General features: G+C 44.2%; 1 protein-coding gene across 1 annotated transcript in view; it reads left to right on the top strand.

The window, feature by feature from the left end:
* LOC147673879 (cytochrome P450 2J2-like) overlaps positions 1-18,327 on the top strand; it is a 345,429-nt gene that overhangs the window by 21,902 nt on the left and 305,200 nt on the right. The window contains exon 2 of the mRNA XM_086947758.1: positions 2,655-2,817. Within this exon, the coding sequence (XP_086803884.1) occupies positions 2,655-2,817 (163 nt within the window). The remainder of the gene's footprint in view (positions 1-2,654; positions 2,818-18,327) is intronic.

The following is an 18,327-nucleotide window of genomic DNA, read 5'->3' as shown; positions in this document are numbered from 1 at the left end:
CTGATATTCAGGCGTATCGGCGACTAAGACAGCAGGCCGAGCATCTTTTGCTCAACGGCTCCGTCATGGGACGAAGAAACGCCCTTTTTCTAGAAAAAGGAATATATTTTACTTGCAGGACAGTTGTAAATTTTCCGGGAAAGTACATTAGCCTGGAACATTATAACATATATGTTTAAGAAAAAATAATGTTCGAAAGCAATAAAAAGCGTAATTTTTAGGTCATATGACCAAGCCTTTCATCATTAGAATGACAAAAGTAAAATGAACCAATGAAAAGTTTTATTAACAAGTCACATGACCTGTTATGCTTACGTTACGCGCTGCGCGCCGCGCCCCGGTTCGCTTCCGGGAAGCTGTGCTTTGCGCACCGGAGCACTTCCGGGTGCGCTAACGCGGCGTGTCATATAACGCATTACGCGACAACGTAGGTCCAGAATATAGTCAAAATGTCTCCACCAACCAGCGGTCGGAACACAACCCCTTTCAGCAGTCTAAAAAGTTCTGTTAAATGACAACAGAAGGGACAGGCAACAAGAACCATCAGTCAAAGAGGGGAGGGCAAGTTCTTCCCTACCGGGTCACGTTGGGGCGCTACCGGAACTGATCGAATTGGTAGTCTACAGTGTTTCTGGATGTTTCAGACTGAAGCTGGCGTTAGCATGAGAGCACCACCATCTCGTATCTCAGTCGTGGCCATTCCACGAGCAATCATGGCAGCCGCTCCCCACCAGAAGCCTGCGGGAGTCGGGGGCCCCCAAGACTTTTGTAGAATCTTCAAGGCTCAGTGGACGCTTTCGAGAATGGGGCCCAAGCCCTAGCAGACAAGCGTCCGAGTTCCAAGGTGTTCCATGGCCATTTTAGTGGACCACGCCCAAATCTGAAGAGTCGGCCGCCATTTTGAGAGTCCTGTGGCAGCCGCCTATAGCTGCATCGCAAGAGCGGGAGCAACTCAACTACATGGTGAGCGAGACGCTGTAGTCGCAAGAGCGGGCGGTAAACAGCTGAATGGCGGCCGAGGCACAGTGTAGCAAAAGCGGGCGGAATGGCAACTGAAACGGTAAAGGGGCGCCCCACTACAGCGTGTCTTCAGGTCAAACGGATTGTGGGATAAGGTCCAGAATGGAAGAGTCATCAAAAGGCAAAAAGTTCCGCCGGACCCCGGGAGCCGGCCGCCTATGTCGGGGGCGATCTTAGGCCACGCCAGGGCAACACGACTTGGGGAGGGGGCAGGAGTCAAGCGCACCCTCCCAGTCCGCGCCACCACACCGTATGTTGAAAATCTGAAGCCATCGTTCTACAAACTCTCAACCAGCCTTGGATGAAAAATCTTGAAGAATGTACAAACTGAAAACCAGTTTTTGTTTGCATAGCATCAGCAGCAACGCTTGCTATCAGAGTGCATGAGTTTCATGCTCGATCGATTGAGCTAGCCGGATCAGGCAACAAAAAGTATAAAATAGTTATGTAAATAGTTATTTAATAAAATGTTTTACCCTGTTACTTTGCTGGTGTGTTGTATATATTTATAATATTTGCATAGAGTTTATCGTTATTTTGGGCGGGGTGGGTGGCGGAGCCGAGCTGTCTTGCAGCCATCATGGTGTGGAGCTCAGTTCATCTCACTAGTTTTGTATTTCTCATGAAGGGTTGTTCCTAATGTTTCTATTTTAGCGAGGTCAAAAAGAGATCCCATTAGTGGCCTACTGATTTTGCTTGATTATTTATTTATTTTTTTTACACGATTTTGCACTATCTGCAAAGACTAAACAGAGTATTGCGACTTTGTGCTTGTTAGTAAATAGAGAATGAACCAAAGAGAATCAGTAAATGCTTGGATAACAATCAATCAAATGGAGAGACAAGCAGGCACGACGGATTACAACGGGGCAAAGGCCTACGTTAACTACCCTTCACTATCTGCAAAGAGAGAGTATTTCTAAGAGAAAAAAGGGGGGGGGCAGCGTTCAAAGCACATCAGCGTGCATAAACACGAAAATGTTTTTACCTATCACGTACTTGACATTTGACAGCTTTTGATATTTGCTATTAAAAAACCATTGAAATTCACTGAAAAAACCACCATAGGTTTTAGCCCATATATAGTTAGGGATTAGCATTTACAAAACCTTAATTTACTCGCACAAAACCATAGAAATTCGCATATATAGTTAGATGCAATAACTATATATCGCGCACCCGCAATCCACTGCTGATCATGTCACATATTACATCATTCATGACATGGTCAGTGACATCACTGATGACATCACTGATGACATCTCAAATGACATCACTGATGTCATCACTGATGACAACATCCAGTGACTGTATGTTTCTGTAAAGTTAAAATATGTCTACATATGTCTATGTACCGTTGTTGTTTAGACTAGTATGACAGAAAAAGTATGTATCTAATGATTTGCATAACAAACCCTAATAAACCTGGACTATAACTTCTGAACTGTGTCAGTCAGAGTCCTTCTGAACACCCAGACTTCTCCAGCCTTATATTGTCAAACCTTGTTGTAGTAGGGCATTGCTTCTGCTGAAACCTTACGGCGATTTTGAGTAAAGTCTGAAAGCAAGTCATTTTGGTAGACTTCCTGTGTGCCTGTTTAGTTGTATTCTAAGCTTGTTCCCGTTTTATTCAGTTTGCAGAAAAGTACGGCCCTGTCTACAGCTTATACTTTGGAACAGTTCCAGTCGTGTTTGTGCATGGACTTCAAGCTGTAAAAGAGGTTTTGGTGACCAAAGGAAAGGAATTTGCTGACAGACCTGAGAACCCCATCACCGATGCCACATCTAAGAGGAAAGGTACATAAGAGGTGTACTTAGGTGTGCAGGATTACATGAATTGGTCTGAAATAATGTATGGGACAGGAGGAATTGTGACACAATCACATGTGGGCTGTAGGCTCCTCATAGATCCTAGACAAAAGAGTAAAAATGTAGTGCCTAAATTATGCCAATGGGTGTAGGAGATGGGCACTAGTGCTCATTTTGGGGACCAGGGCTTAATTTTTATCAGCAGACTGTGACCTACATAATGAGAGAAAAATGCAGAAAAGGGAGAAAGAAGGAGGAAGGGAACGTTATGGAAATACTGCATGTTTGAGAAAAAGCAGTGATGAAAATGAAGTTGCAAGAGGGATATCAAGAGACAGGTGATATAGGTTGGAGGATGAAAGAGGAATGTGATGGAATCAAAACTGGGCAGCCTTGGTATACGGAAACCCTTGGGTTTTGAGGCGGTAGGCTCTTGAGAAAAAATCTGGATTACTGTATTTATTAGCATTTTTTAAAGTAAGTGTTGATAGTTGTATCTTCTCTTTTTTAAGAAGTTTTTTTTTCACATGACATTAAAACATCAACATCACAGCGTACAGCAAATTGTAGGCCCCTTAAGAATGGAATTGTAATGCTTGTGTCCACACAACATCTCTAGAAATCCACAGAAGTGTTAGTTTACTTCACAGTTCCATATAGGACTACACTTGAAACTATTTTGCCTTGGGTGTGTGCTAGATTTCCAGTCTCTCACTCTCCTGATGATCCACCCCTCTTGTATCGCTACCCGCACCCTCAGCTGTGATTTGCTTGGACCCTGTCTATCCTGTCAGATCCCTGCAGTACATAGCTCTCTCCATTCTGTTAAGTCTGTCTGTAGTCCTTTATCCTTTCGTGGGTGCTTCAGGTGCGTTTCCTCAGCTAGCGCCCATTTCTTGATATCTCTAATCCACACCTGTATTTCCGGACCTTTCTGCCCCATCCACGTTAAGGCCATTCTTCGCCTGGCCAACACTAACATCAGTTGCCGCAATTTATAGGGCAGTTTCCGTTTCTTAGGGCTGCGTATATCGGCCAGAAAACACTGCAGTGGTTCCTCCTTCAACGGTAGGCCAGTGACTGCGCACACGCCATCAGTCACCCCCGTCCAGAACCGTCTCCCCAAGGGCATTCCCACGCCATGTATAAAAAGTCTGCATCCGTCACAGCACACCTAGGGCATTTACCATCCTTGATAGGGGACATACGTCTCAGCTGCGCTGGCGTAAGACAAGTCCGGTGAAAGAAATTGTAATGTGTCAGTTTAAATCTAGAGTTACACAAGACTGTATGTGTGAGATCGCTGATGTTCCCCTAGGCCCTCTCATCTAATCCTCTGTTGATATCCGTGTCCCAGGCTGCCCTGGACGGTGGTGATGGTGCAGTAGTCCTGCCTCATGGCATTATAGAGAAGGGATATCAACCTGCGACCTGCTCCACATGTATTCAATATATCTAGTGTATTTGTGGGTTGTGAAAAGTCCGGGTATGGGACCAGGTGATCTTAGCTACCCACTGGAGCCCCCCATATTGTAGATAGTGACTCTGCCCAAGGTCGAAGCTCTCGCATGCCTGTTCGTATGTTATAAAAATCTAATTGGGGAATCAGTCTGTGAGAACCTCACAGCCACTGTCCCTCCAGGCCTGAAATGACATGTGTGTATCCATCTCTCTAATGGGGGCAAGAATCCAGATCGGCAGCTCTCTATGAAAGGGTGCTCTGTGTAGAACCTTCTCTACAAACCGCTGCCAAATGCTCGCCGTTTGTCGGACTAGATATGGGTATTCTCCCTCCACCCCCTACCCTTCTCAGTGCTACCGGGAGGTCTACCGGGTCTGCGCTACCAGCCAGCAGTCGCTTTTCCCAATTGTCCTCCTCTGCTAGCCAATGTGCCACCACGTGCTGTAGTTGGATGGCATAGTAGTATACATTGAATCGTAGGGGTTCCAGTCCCCCTCCCCATATTTACTTGTTAAGGTATTCAGAGCTACTCTACTCCTCTTCCCCGCCCACAGAAATGAAATCAGGATCGTGTTCAATTGCTTGAAAACTTGGGTTGGGATGGGGGTGAGCGAGTTCTGTAGCGCATAAAGGCACATAGGGAGCATGACTATCTTTAAAATAGCTAGCCTGCCCATAAAAGACATGGTAGGGTATTCCAGAACTTCACAGAGTTCTGCAGTGGCGCAATTGTCCTATCCAGGTTCAGGGAAAGTGCTTGCGCAATATTAAACGTGATCTGAAACCTCAGATACCTAAAGCTTGCACATTCCCATCGAAGCCCTAAATGTGGGAGGTCCCCCAGAGGCACTGCTGCCTTGCCTGCCAGTGGGAAAATCAATGATTTGGTGTGATTAAGTCGCAGACCAGAGACCTTCCTGAACCAGTTTACACAGGGCATGCTAGATAAAAGAGCGCATCATCTGCATACAGGGAGACAATATGATTTGCGTTCCCCACCACAACACCCCACTGGTCTAGTTCTGTTCTAACTCGTGCTGCCAATGGTTCAATGGCCAAGGCGAATAATAGGGGTGAGAGCAGGCACCCCTGATGGGTGCCACGTCCCAACAACCACTCCTCCGAGCAAGCCCGCTCATTCTTACCCTAGCACGCTGTTCACTGTACAATGTTTGGACCCACCGGGGAACTTTAGGCCCAATCCCCACAGCCCTGAGGACCTCCAAGAGGTATTCCCAGTCTACCGTGTCAAAGGCCTTAGCCAGGTCTATAGACATGAGTACCAGTTCTTCGCTCGTCTTCTGATTTCATGCGTGATGTGGTTTAATCGGCTTAGGTTCATTGCTGTGTTACGCCCTGGGATGAAGCCGCTATGTTCCTCATGCACGAGATATGCATGTGTGGACCTAAGCGGGAAGATAACGGTTTACACTGAATTTTCGTGTCCGTATTTATCATGGTGAGTGGGTGGTAAATGTAAATGTAAATGTACAGGAATTTATATAGGACAAATCACCGAGCGATTTCTAAGCGCTTGCTTAGGGAACCCGTCCTGGTATTCCCCTGTGAGATAACCCCGGCAGGGTATCCGCAAGGTGAAAGCCAGGCATTCCGCCGCGAGGGGCCGTTGTGGAGATTAAGCAAGCTGTTGCCCAGAGTCCCAGAGTGTGAAACCGTGAATCGAGTAGGCACCGGAGCGAGAATTGTCGAGTCCATGGACATTTTTTTAGGACTCAAGACCCCGCTGAGCCGGGAATTGAACCCTGGTTCCAGGCTGACCTCTGCTTCCAGGTCTGCCTCCTCTAACCAGTGAGCCACACTTCTCCGTTCTCTGGTATGCTGAAGGTGCGTACCTGTCCCCTCCCGGCTTCAGGATCATACATATTTAGCTGTGTCGCATACTAGGTGGGAGTATACCCTTCTCTAATGCCTCCTCATAGACCAGTAGAAGGGCTCTGGATAATGCACCTGGGAAGGACTGATTTAATTCTGGAGGAAAACCTTCGCCACCCGGGGACTTGGATCCCAGTAGCTGCTGCAGTACGGTCTGTACCTCCTCTACAGATATGCGGGCTTCTAAATCCTTCTTGGCCTGCTTGGAGAGTGTCTTCAGGGATAAGGACTGTAGGTAGGGAAGATAAGCTCACTCATTCACTGTCGGGTCTGCCGTATAAACTAACTGAAGGTGAGTTCGGAGGGTTTGCAGAATCTTAGTCTCAGAATGAACCATTATGCCTGCAGGCGTACGCAGCACTGCTACCGTATACAGGATTTGTTCTCTTCTTAGAATCCACGCTAATAAACGGACTGATTTGTTCCCTTCCCTGTGTAGGCACTGTCGGTATTGGGTAAGAGTGCATTTATCGAGCCTGTTCCAGATGTCACATATGCGTGTCTTCACTTCCCATTCTCTTGTCCCCGCTAAAGGATCCAGGCGTACCTGGGTCTGGACCTCTAGTAACGCTGCCACTTCTTCCTTCAATTCCCACTTAAGTAGCCTACAAACTCCACACATCAGGCTAATGCAGGATCCTCTCACCACCGCATTTAGGTCTTCCCATTTTGTGACCCTCGATAAGGCCGCCTCCTCCCAGTTCAGTGTGATGTAGTCAGTCAGGGCTCCCTCAATGTGTTGCTTACCCAGGGTGTCATTCAGTGTCTCCGCCTGCAACCTCCAGGCCATCCGGCACTGGACCAGGGGCCCATTCAATCTTGCATGCGATTGGGGAGTGGTCCGAAAGGACCCAGGCCTGATGGGTCACTGCAAAGTACATATCAGGATCCGGGTACGCTACCAGCACCCTGTCTAGTCTGCTGTGGGTGCTGTGAGTGGGGGAGTAGCAGCTGTATAGCTTCTGGGTGGGGTGTCTTTGTCGCCACATGTCCTGTACCCCTAGGTTTGCCATAACCTCTCCGAGCTTCTCTGTCATCCTTGGCTTTATCCCTCTGCGAGGTGGGTCCCTGTCGATGTCGGGGTCCAACACACAGTTGAAGTCACCCACCCAGATAAGGGGCACCTCCAATTCAGACACAAAAAACTACTGAAGGGCCTGAAAGAAGTCTGGATTGTCCACATTTGGGGCATAGATATTAGTATTGGTACTTCTCTCCAATCTATTTTAGCTCTGAGGAGAATTTATCTTTCATTAATGTCTACCTCCATGTATTGTAGGACGAATGGGGTCCCAGAGCCATCCAGACTAGCACCCCTCTGGCATAGGTAAAGTATGAGGAGGGAAAAATCTGTCCCCTCCATTTTTTGCTAATCTCTGAGCTCCTGCTTCCTTGAGGTGAGTTTCCTGCAGACATGCCATCAATCCGGAGGAATGAGAGGACTCTATAACGCTTAGTGCACGTGCCCAAGGCTCTCACATTCCAGTCCCTGCTCTGCTCCCTCTCGTGCATGATCGGCCTACGGTTCACAGCATTACTCCCAATGTGTAATGATATGTAAATATTTTTAATGGCTTATATGTAAGGAATACGTCTGTGATACAGACTATAATTGCATAATAAAATTACCTGCTTCGACAAATGTGTATGGGCTTTTTCAAACACATGTATGTGTAGAGAATACTAATGCGAATAATACTGCGACTCAATGGAAGGTCATGAATCAAAATAAATTCCGGCTATGATTTATTCAGAGCAACCACTTGAGTTGCAGATTGTGTATTGATCTAGAAACATAATCCCACACATCACACAATTCCACAATTCATCCCCACACAATTCATTACACAACATAATTACACTCCATATAATACCACTCAGCACCACATAATTTACCACCACATAATTATGCTGTACTCCATATTGCATAAATACACTACACATAAATCCAGTCTATGCCACGTAGCAACATTCCACATAACTACACTTCACACCATGCGTCATAATACCACTCAACATAATTTTTCCTCAACAGCGCACACTTCCACATCACACAAAGTCAACTCTACACATATTCATTCCACACCACATAATTCAACAACATAATTCAAATCAACAACACAATGACACAACTCACCACATACATCCAATCTACACAACAAAATTCCACACTATGCTACAATATTTAGCAGCACACCACATAAGTAAAATCCACGACATACCACTTCACAACCCAAAATACCATTCCAGATAATCTCACCCCAAGACACACAATCCCACTCTGTGACACACAATTCCACTCCACATAATTCCTGTACTCAATACCACACAATTACTATCCACATAATTACACTGCACACCATGCAACATTATTTCACTACACAGATCCAGTCCACACAACACAATTCCACAACTAACTACTCCATATCAAACCATATATGACTTGTATATATGCAAATGCATATATTGCAAAACCATATATTGCAAATGCTTGTTTACCTTCCAATGGGTCCCAGTAGATCATGTTCCTGGAGGGAGCTGCAATCCTTCTCCTGCCCCTGTCAGCTCTCCTCTGTGCTGCCTCCTGCTCTCTGGGGCCCCAACCCCATCCTTTTTCCAGGCCTGGCTCGTGGCTCTGACTGAAGAGAAACAATATAACGTGTTACTTTGTTTCTCTTCGGTACTGGTTCAGCGCGAGGGGCTCAGTGCAGGCTGCTTTAGAGCCTGCTTTAGAGAGATAGAGGCTTGCTTTAGGGCAAGCCTCTCTCTCACAGCTCTCACCAAGCTGAGGGGTCCCCCTTCAGTTACTAAAGAGTGGGGGGCCCCCCGGCACCACGGGGGCTGCGGGGTGTTTGTTACGCCCCTGCACCATTACTGTAGTGGACTTCCAGTGCATCCTGCCTAATACCTGAGATGCCTACAACAATGCATGTTGAAACTCCACACTTCTTTCCGTATTGGCCTCTGTACTTGAGTCATTATTTTTTCCACACACTATCACAACAGTTCAATTAACACATGCAAAACATTCATTGGGTGGCGAAGGCTACTTACATCTGGGCAACACCAAGAATGTATATTTTTTTTATACAGGCCTCAAAAACGTCCACCTACTGATTTGGTTGGGCAAAACACACATGTTATATGCAGATTCATCACTAATGAACAGCTATCTTACATCAAATTGAACCACAATGTTTCAGGCTGCACCTAAAGTAAAGTGATGGAGAGGTAGAAAGAGTTAATTCTTTTGCCTAGCACATGTCTTAACTGAGGTAAACTTTTTACTTAGATTAGGGATAATTCTTCGCATATTTATTTTCTTTTGGTTCCCTTGCTTAAGGAGGGCAGCCTACACGTCTCTCCCACCACCCTATGTGGAACGTTCAGTGATTTAAAAAGGTAAAGCGTTCGTTTATAACAGCGGAAAACTGCGCCTAAAATGAGCCTTTGCTATTCTTTAGTATCTGCGATTTCTAAACTAATGACAACCTTAGGAAATGTATGTATATGTGTTATTTCAACGAGTGGGGCATTCACAATTAGCACATGCCCATCAATATCTAATTAACGCACATGTATGAAAGTGGAACTCTGATCAGTACAACAACGTGGGGGGTAATGCACGCATTAACAGTACGGTGATATGGGCGGGTAATCATGGTCCACCAATATCTATAGAATGAATATGTGTACAAGCAGAATACTATTAATACTCTGATTTACAACAAAAAACGTTGAAGAGATTATATGTTTTAAACAGCACAGAGATATTGAGGAATAACACTAATGCGTAGAATTTCAGTCTTAGTTGAAAGCATGTTGAATCAAACTAAGTGCAATTAGCGCACCTAAATAATGCAACCATCATTAAGGGCAAAAAATAAACATGAAAGTTCACAGATTTATAGGGCGAAAACCAGACATACTACATGATGCCTGGTAATATTTGTGAACTAACCTCTCTTTTTATTCACAGCTGAGAGCAAATGCAATCTCACTTGCCAGAATGAATTTGAGCGGCTGCATAATCAGGACCAGGGGATAGTGTTCCACCTGACGTGAGTAATATATAAAAAACAAAGGGGAATTATCCTTTCCCACTAAAGTTGGTCCTGACGTAAGCCATCGACCCGGCAAGGGCGCATGTCGGCTGAAACCTGTAGACCATTTTTTGACCTATTGCAAGTGATGTGTCCTATTTTTCACATCCACTTTTTTAACCTTATCTTTATCATTGTTTTGAATCAATCTAATTCTATGATAAAGAGATCATTTTAATTAACTTTTTTACAAAGTAGATCCCAACTATTTCCTCTGGATCACCTCCTGTTGGAGGCCAACAAGACCTGATGATGATGCTATTAACAATGACTACGCCAAGGGCCAAAGACAAACCAAAGGCGGAAAATGGCTGTTGAGGGTCCTACATATTCCTTAACAAGATCCCTCCAGGCCTCAGGGCTCCACTCCTTTTAGATTCTTTGTACCATATTTAGGAGCTGAGTGGGACCCCAGACTGCTTCTATTTCCCTCTCTTGATAGATTGTAGACTCCCACATGAGCTATGATTCATTGAGCTCCATGAGAATGAAAATGTCTACATGCCAGAAACTACTATCCCAAAATCAGTAAGAAAAATGTATAAACTATGGACAACAGCATCAGATTTGCAACCACATGATCATGCACATCTCACAGCTAGAGTGTGAAATGTGCCTACTAGTTATTGTGAAAAAGATTTAAAAAACTTTAAAATTCTATCACAAATGATCGAAATTCAAGAAAGTTGCTCCCACAATCAGGTTTGAAAAGCCCCACAACATGATATATGGGATAATGTAATCCCAACTGGAGGGAATCTGTGACTATATAGTAGTGCGAGTCTGCAGGCTGAGCAACTTTACAGGGTCAGGAATACAAAGTGACTTGAAATATATATTTGTTTAATGTACTGCTGAGGCTACATTATTGCTTAATATAAGTGAGATCTCTCCCTCCAAACCCTCCACCATGCTCCTGAAGAGCACAGCAGTTGCAAAAGGGTTCTGGAACTTTTTGTTAGTTTCCTCATAAATTAAATCAGAATGAAATGTAGCAGAAGGTAAGTCAAACAGGCCTGTTTGTACTTGTGGCACCATTTAATCACCAACGCTCCTTTCTTGTGAAAGTCTGCCTGCAGCCTTCACTGTTCACATGAAGTTTATGAGCAAGGAGTGTGCAGCAACAAGGGCCTTAGGATGAGTCAAAGGCGGAGTTAGTATTTAAGTATGCTTGCAATCGTAAGAAATAGGATTTATTCTCCAACAGCAGAAGGTACTCCAGCACCAGCCATGTACCATTAGCAAATATCAATAAATTGCTTTGCAGCGCACCAAATAATGTTCTAAAGGTCACAGGACCTGATTCACAAAGCTATTTACAAGTGGTAAAGTTAGGACTGTGGCTCGTGCCCCGTGCAGAGCTGGGATTCCGCTACGAGTGCAGAGCCTCCGCCACAAGTGCGGAGACTTCACCACAAGTGCAGAGACTCATCAGGAGTGGGAAGCCTCTGCACTGGTAAAGTTACTTCACGTAACTACCTTTGTGAATCAGGCCCACAAAGTACTATTACTAGAATAAATACACATTCTTTCAGCAGAAGGTACCTATTGAGGGAGCCCAAACACAACTACCAGTAATCATGCACTCTGCCAGACTGGCCCATCAGGTGCCACCCCTAGAAGCAGCTGGAGCAGGTACAGGCATGTAGGAGAGATAAGATTAAACACACTCATGGTTATGTGAAGTCTGCATACATTGATTTAGCAATTCAAGCAAAGTGACATATTTCAATGCAAAGCAACAGCATGCCCCCTCTCTAGCAGTGAGCATCAAATGCTGACCCTACTCATATATACATTACATTTAAAGATTTTCTACATAACATCGCCTCAAATGAGTGTACACATGACGGGAAACAAAATGCACAGGTGCACAGCTTTCTCATGAGAAGAACGAGAAATTACTTTGAAAAAGATAAAGAAATCTAAACTACAGGACCGGGCGGGGAGTGCACCACACCCTTCCAGGTCAAAAAAGGTGTCCGGCAGTGGTGCGTGTTGGCTCCCTTGCTATTTAACCTCTTTTTAAATGATGCAGCTGACCATTTGATTGTAGACCCCATAGATATTCCAACTGTAGCTGTGAAGTGGGTTCCAATAGTACTATACGTGGATGACGCAGTATTGAGGCACAAACAGAAAATGCAGCCCATGGGCTACTAACATGTTTTGTGGACTATTGTGACAAGAAGCCCTTAACCATCAATGGTAGTAAAACAAAGTATATGGAATTGAGGTCCTCCCCTTATTTAAAAAATAGCCTTTACTTGAAGATATCCCAATGAAGATTGTCAAGCAGTTTGACTATTTGGGTATTTGATTTACTGAGAATTTGCGATGGGGCGCGCCAAATACAGAAGGCCACGCTAGTGTTGAGGCAATTGGCTGAAGCAGTTTTAAAGTTTAGATATCAGGCTGGTGCCAGAAGTATTAGTGTTATTTTACAAATATATTAGCAAAGGGCAGTGGCGGCCGCACTGTATGGTGCGGAATTATGGGGATTCGGGAATGTCTGCCCACTCCAAGTTGCTGAGAATTATTTCCTCCGCAATTTGCTGGGGATTCGTCCAGATACCCCCCTAGTGGCACTGTACACAGAGTTTAATTTTATCCCTATATCAGAAACTATTGCTCTCAGGCCAATTCTCTATTAGGTAAGATTGGTAAGAAACCCTAAGACCACAGTTTTTTTAGAAACTCTTGAGGAAGTTACAGCCAGTTACTCCCATCAAGTATATACATGGTCATCACATGTACAAAATATGTTAAAGGAATTACAGTTGATAACTCTGTGGGATGCTCCTGGCAGTGTTAGACAGGATACTGCAGCTATGATTAAAGAACGGTACCATGATTATATGCAGATAAAAAAATGCTGGGAGCTAAAGCCGGGATCTTTGTTGAGTAACTACTTCAATAGCACCTATGGTCTTTATGTTGAGAATACCTAGACATGCTATAATATACCCTGAATTAAAGTGAATGTTGTATTTGAGATTCCAGCTAGATATCCTCTCAACTAGGGATTTCCTGATACGTATGCATGTTTATTTGCCGATTGGATTGCTGTGAATGTAGTGTTGGTGGTCTGGATAATCTAACCCATTTTATGCCGCTTTGCAATACATTTGTTGTCTCCGCGGCAGAGATGGCATATCCCCTTTTCAAACACTATGGGGTCAGATGTGTGAAACCAGCAATGGCTATATGTACTAAGTCAGATGATGTGAATGTGGTTACCTCTGTAGCGTCATATTTATGGGTTACGTGGTCCTGCTTGAAAGAGTTGCCCTCCACTCTAGGATTAGGCTTAACAAGGTAAGCTTTATGAACCTGGCTTGTTTCTATCACAGAACACATTATAATTGTATGTATCAGTTGAATACCTTTGCACTACTTTAATGTAACATACCCTTACTACTTCCTATGTAGATGGACAAACTGTTTACAACTGAAGAAAGACAATCCTTCACTCCCTGTGTTTCCATAACTAATAGGGTTGTATATGTTTATATTTAGGATGCAACCTTTGATGGTAATATGTACCTTTCCCAATGTACTTGCACCTTATTATGCCCGAAGAACTCACAGAAAATATCATAATTTTATGTATACGTCTAATAATTTAGCATTATTTCATTGCCCTGCACTTTTACATCTTAGGTGGGGGGAAAACTGTTTACAACTGGAAAACAGTCAATTCTTACTTTTTTTTTGTAACCAACGGTGATGTAGATGTTTATACTTAGGAGGTAGCCTCTGATGGTAATATGTACCTTTCCCATTGCACTTGTACTTTACTGTAGTCGAAGAATTCAAACATGCACTTCTTCTCTGGACGTATGCCCTTGATGAAAAGTCACTTTTCTGGCATTTTATGGTATTCTGTATTTGAACCTTTTTCTTTTTTAATGAATTTATTGATAGATTGTTGTGCGCATGTTTTTATTGAATTGTCCTTATATCGCATGTTTTCCTTTTTTAATATATTGTAAAGCCGTCAGCCGAAACAATAAATACATAATATTAATATTAATAAACTACCAGATGCTAGCTTAAAGATGGCAAACTAGAAAGTGAGACTAAATATACAAGAAGTCTGAGCAGGGCTGTGCATAACATGATCACAATATGCAAACAAGATGATAGCTTAGTGGTTCTGTCAAAATAAAATGGAAGTTAGAATGCCAAAATGATAACATACGTTTAATGAAAAAATAGCGAGCTGCAGAGCAAAAAATCAAGAGACAATTCTCATTTCATCGACCTGCACTCCTCCTGAAAACGGCCAGTTGAAGCGTTTAATGCTAGAATGACTACATATTTGAGTGGTTTATATATTTGCTTGCTCAGTATAAGTCTATGGAGCACACACACGTGACAGAAACATCTGGCTTTTATTGAAACCTATTTAATGAGGAGGTGGCAGGATCTTCTCTTGACGAAAACATAAGAGGTCATTGGGGCAAATAATACAATGCATAAATACACTACTGACTTCCTTCTTTCTTGAAATCACACTGTTCATGCCGAATTATTAAATAAAGTTTAGTAGAAGGACTGTTTTTCTGCTTAATGACAACTCGGGCTCCATGGCTCCAGCAATGTCTGAGACAAAAACTCAAAGGCACAGATCGATATAAACTCCCTCAGTAATGGGAATGTACCCAACAGTTTTACTTCTCAAGCAAAGAAAACAGTTGTTCATGTATTAGTTATTTAGTTGTGCATTCATTTAATGCGTAACCAAATTTATTTACTGATACAATTGATGAGATAGAAAAACAGTGCATTCTCCTTGCTGTGGATATAACCTTGTGAAACATTTGTCAAGGCTGGGTCGAGAATATCATATCTCACTCCTTCGTCTTCACATCTTATGAGCAGCTGAGCAAAGTCAAATACCATTTTAAGCATTAGCTACTGAAGCCTGCGTATATGTTGGTGCTACAGCCAACCAGTCACATGTTTTAGGCAATATAGAATCAGTCTAGTTTTAATGTGTTTAGCGTAAATGATCTGCACTGACTGTCAATCTTACTACTCAATATCATTCATATGCTTGCCCACCTTTTGGAATTCGAATTCTCTTTCTATCCCTTCCTCTCGGCTTTCTAGACCCTGTTTGTATCCTTTGAAGCCTCCACAATTCTCTTCTACATTCTGGCACATTAGGCATAAGCTAGGCCCGGCATATGTTAGTAGTAATTAAATGAAGACAACTGCAACTACGACTCCCAATATCTCCAGAATCAACCTTCCCCAGTTACCTAACTGGTACCCTAGCTCTCCCAAAATCCTGGATTGCTCATTTCATTTCATGCCCATCCTGTGAAACCTTTGAAATGTGAAATATAAGTTCTTGCACTCTCTAACCATTTTCAGCAATAGCTCTGCAATATTAGAGGGGTCACTATGATGTCGGGCGGAAACCTTCCGCCCGACACCGTCTCGGAATCTGGACCGACCAACTCGCGGTCTGCAGTTCCGTCCACCTGATTACGATGCTACCGAACACTGTTCGGTCGGATTCCTATTGCTTCCTGTAGGAGCTTGAGTTCTGCCCGACAACTGGCAGTGAAACAGGCTTCTATGGGGAAATGGGGTGTGTGTATAAAACCCTACACCCTGTCGCGGGCACCCCACAGTGCCTGCCACACAGTGCAGGGTTTTACAGGGGGGCACCTTAGATAACCCCTCAGACCCCAACCGGAGGCTGAAGTATGCAGGGCAGGGGCCCCCAAAGTCACTTTCAGACAGCCTGTTTCTATCGGACAAGCTGACGCAGGAAAGGCTGTTAGAAATCGACATTGTAATCCCGAGGCATGAAACGCTTTCCATAGGGGTGTAGGATGCGGGTCAGGCCAACATGAATCTTCACAGAGCCAGTCAGAACCGATTCGGAATGACCACACGGTTTACCTTCCGACCGCGAACATCATAATCGGTCAGGCGGATTATAAACCATCTGAGTCGGTCGGAAGGGCTTCGACACAGCCGAGGAGAATCTAACTGTCAGGAGGAGCCTTTCCGCCTGACATCGTAATCTGCCCCTAAATGTAATCCTGAGGTCTGAAACTCTGTCCATAGGGGTGTAGGATGAGGGTCAGGCCAACATGAATCCTCACAGAGCCAGTCAGAACCGATTTGGAATGACCACACGGTTTACCTTCCGACCACGAACATCATAATCGGTCAGGCGGATTATAAACCGTCTTAGTCGGTCGGAAGGGCTTCGACACAGTCGAGGAGAATCCAACTGTCAGGAGGAGCCTTTCCACCCGACATCGTAATCTGCCCCAAATGTTGATTACCTTGCGTACCCTACCTTCCTTAGCCAGGAATAAATCTAAGGCTATTCTGTTTTGCATAACCATACTATGCATCGCAATCATTAGTTCAGTAATGTTAGAGAAGGCGGCAGTGTCAATGGGTAACTTCTCAATCGTCTGGCTTGCTTTCTGATTTTTGCATTTAAAGCTATGCCTATTGGAGGGATCATTGCTGAAAATAATATCAAAAGTGTTCTCCACGGCATCCCTCCTCTGACAGAAAAACTTGATATTCTTTAACTGTTTTGTATGATATATACGTGGGGACCACAAAACTAAACATAGAAACCACTCCACCCAACTGGTAATGAGAAGTAAGCTCTCTTTCCACAGAGGTGGTACATATCCCTGTAACTCCTTACTTTGTTATAGCACATAAAATTCTTAGGCATGTTAAAAATGTGCATACAAATGCTATCACCTGCCCTCACGCTATACATTCAGAGTTGGATGACTTAGTAGAGTAGTGTTCTTCCTTGTAATTGGTTCATTGTGAAATCACAACACCTCCTCTTGTAGGTGCGGTAATGTCTAGCATGATTTTCACATTATACTAAAAATCCATTCTCCACTTCCCACAACATACAGAGAACATCTTTAGGCATTGCAAACCTAGGGGCCCATTAGCATGTCGGGCGGAACCCCACCACCTGTATGATGGTGGCGATCTGACCGACATTTGTGCCTGCCCGCATGCCAATTCCCCCCGCCATATTACTATGGCGGGGGGGACCTCGGCGGACGGAAATACAGACTGTCGGTTTTCCGCCCGTAGGCAATCCACCCGATTGCCTACCAGGCAGAAAAGCTGTTAATATGGTGGCGGTGTCTGGTAGACACCACCATCCATATTAATATGCATGTGAGACATGCCTTTCCATGGCAGCAACGCAAAGGCATGCAGTCTTTGACATTGGGGGCCCATATCTGGCCCCCAGGTATTGTGGGGGGTGCACATAGGTACCCCCCTGCATTTCAAAGTACAATATGGCAAGCACCACTCGGTGCATGTCAGGTTGTGCATTGAAAGGCACACTTGCTTTTGTGGCATTGCGGTGGGTGGTGATTTCAGCACCGACCGCCGCAATGTTACCAATGTGGGATGTGCCCGCGCATCCTAATGGGATGTGCAGGACCACCGCACCCTTAGCGGGCAGTCCTGTTTCCGTCATATTAATAATCCCCCTGGTTTCTTTTGATTTCTCATTAAACTCCTAATACTCTTGCCCTCTAGTGAAGGCAGAGGAAGTAGCAAGCAAATGATAATGGGAAAAAATGAGGTCTTTGCGCATAAGTAACTCCCTCTGTTAGGGAGGCAGGCATGTGAATGCACACCCAACAATTTGATACATTCCTAGTTGAATAGTAGGTCTGGACCAGCTGGGCATACATATTTTGTTGGTACTCAATTTGACGATGAGGCACACATATTGATCTTATAATTTTCTTTCATTTTGCAGAGTATCATTGAGGGTGGAGGACCTACCTTAACCTACTGGTTGAATCATTTGCATCAGCAATGCTAAAATCTGTGTTATTGTGCAGGTAGCAAAAGCAGCCCCCACAATTACTGAGACTATCTGTTGCCTCGACCCCTAATTTCCTTTTTCCTGGGTTTAATGCAATGTTTTCTTTTGCTGGAGTCTAGTAACAAGGCTGTATGTCTCAGCCGCTGACACCTGCAGCACTTCTTGACTGGAACAGTCCT

The sequence above is a fragment of the Lissotriton vulgaris genome, chromosome 12 (assembly GCF_964263255.1).
Source record: "Lissotriton vulgaris chromosome 12, aLisVul1.2, whole genome shotgun sequence".
In the NCBI taxonomy this organism is placed as follows: Eukaryota; Metazoa; Chordata; class Amphibia; order Caudata; family Salamandridae; genus Lissotriton; species Lissotriton vulgaris.
The sequence above is the reverse complement of the archived record's forward strand: the minus strand, read 5'-3'. Positions and strand labels throughout refer to the sequence as shown.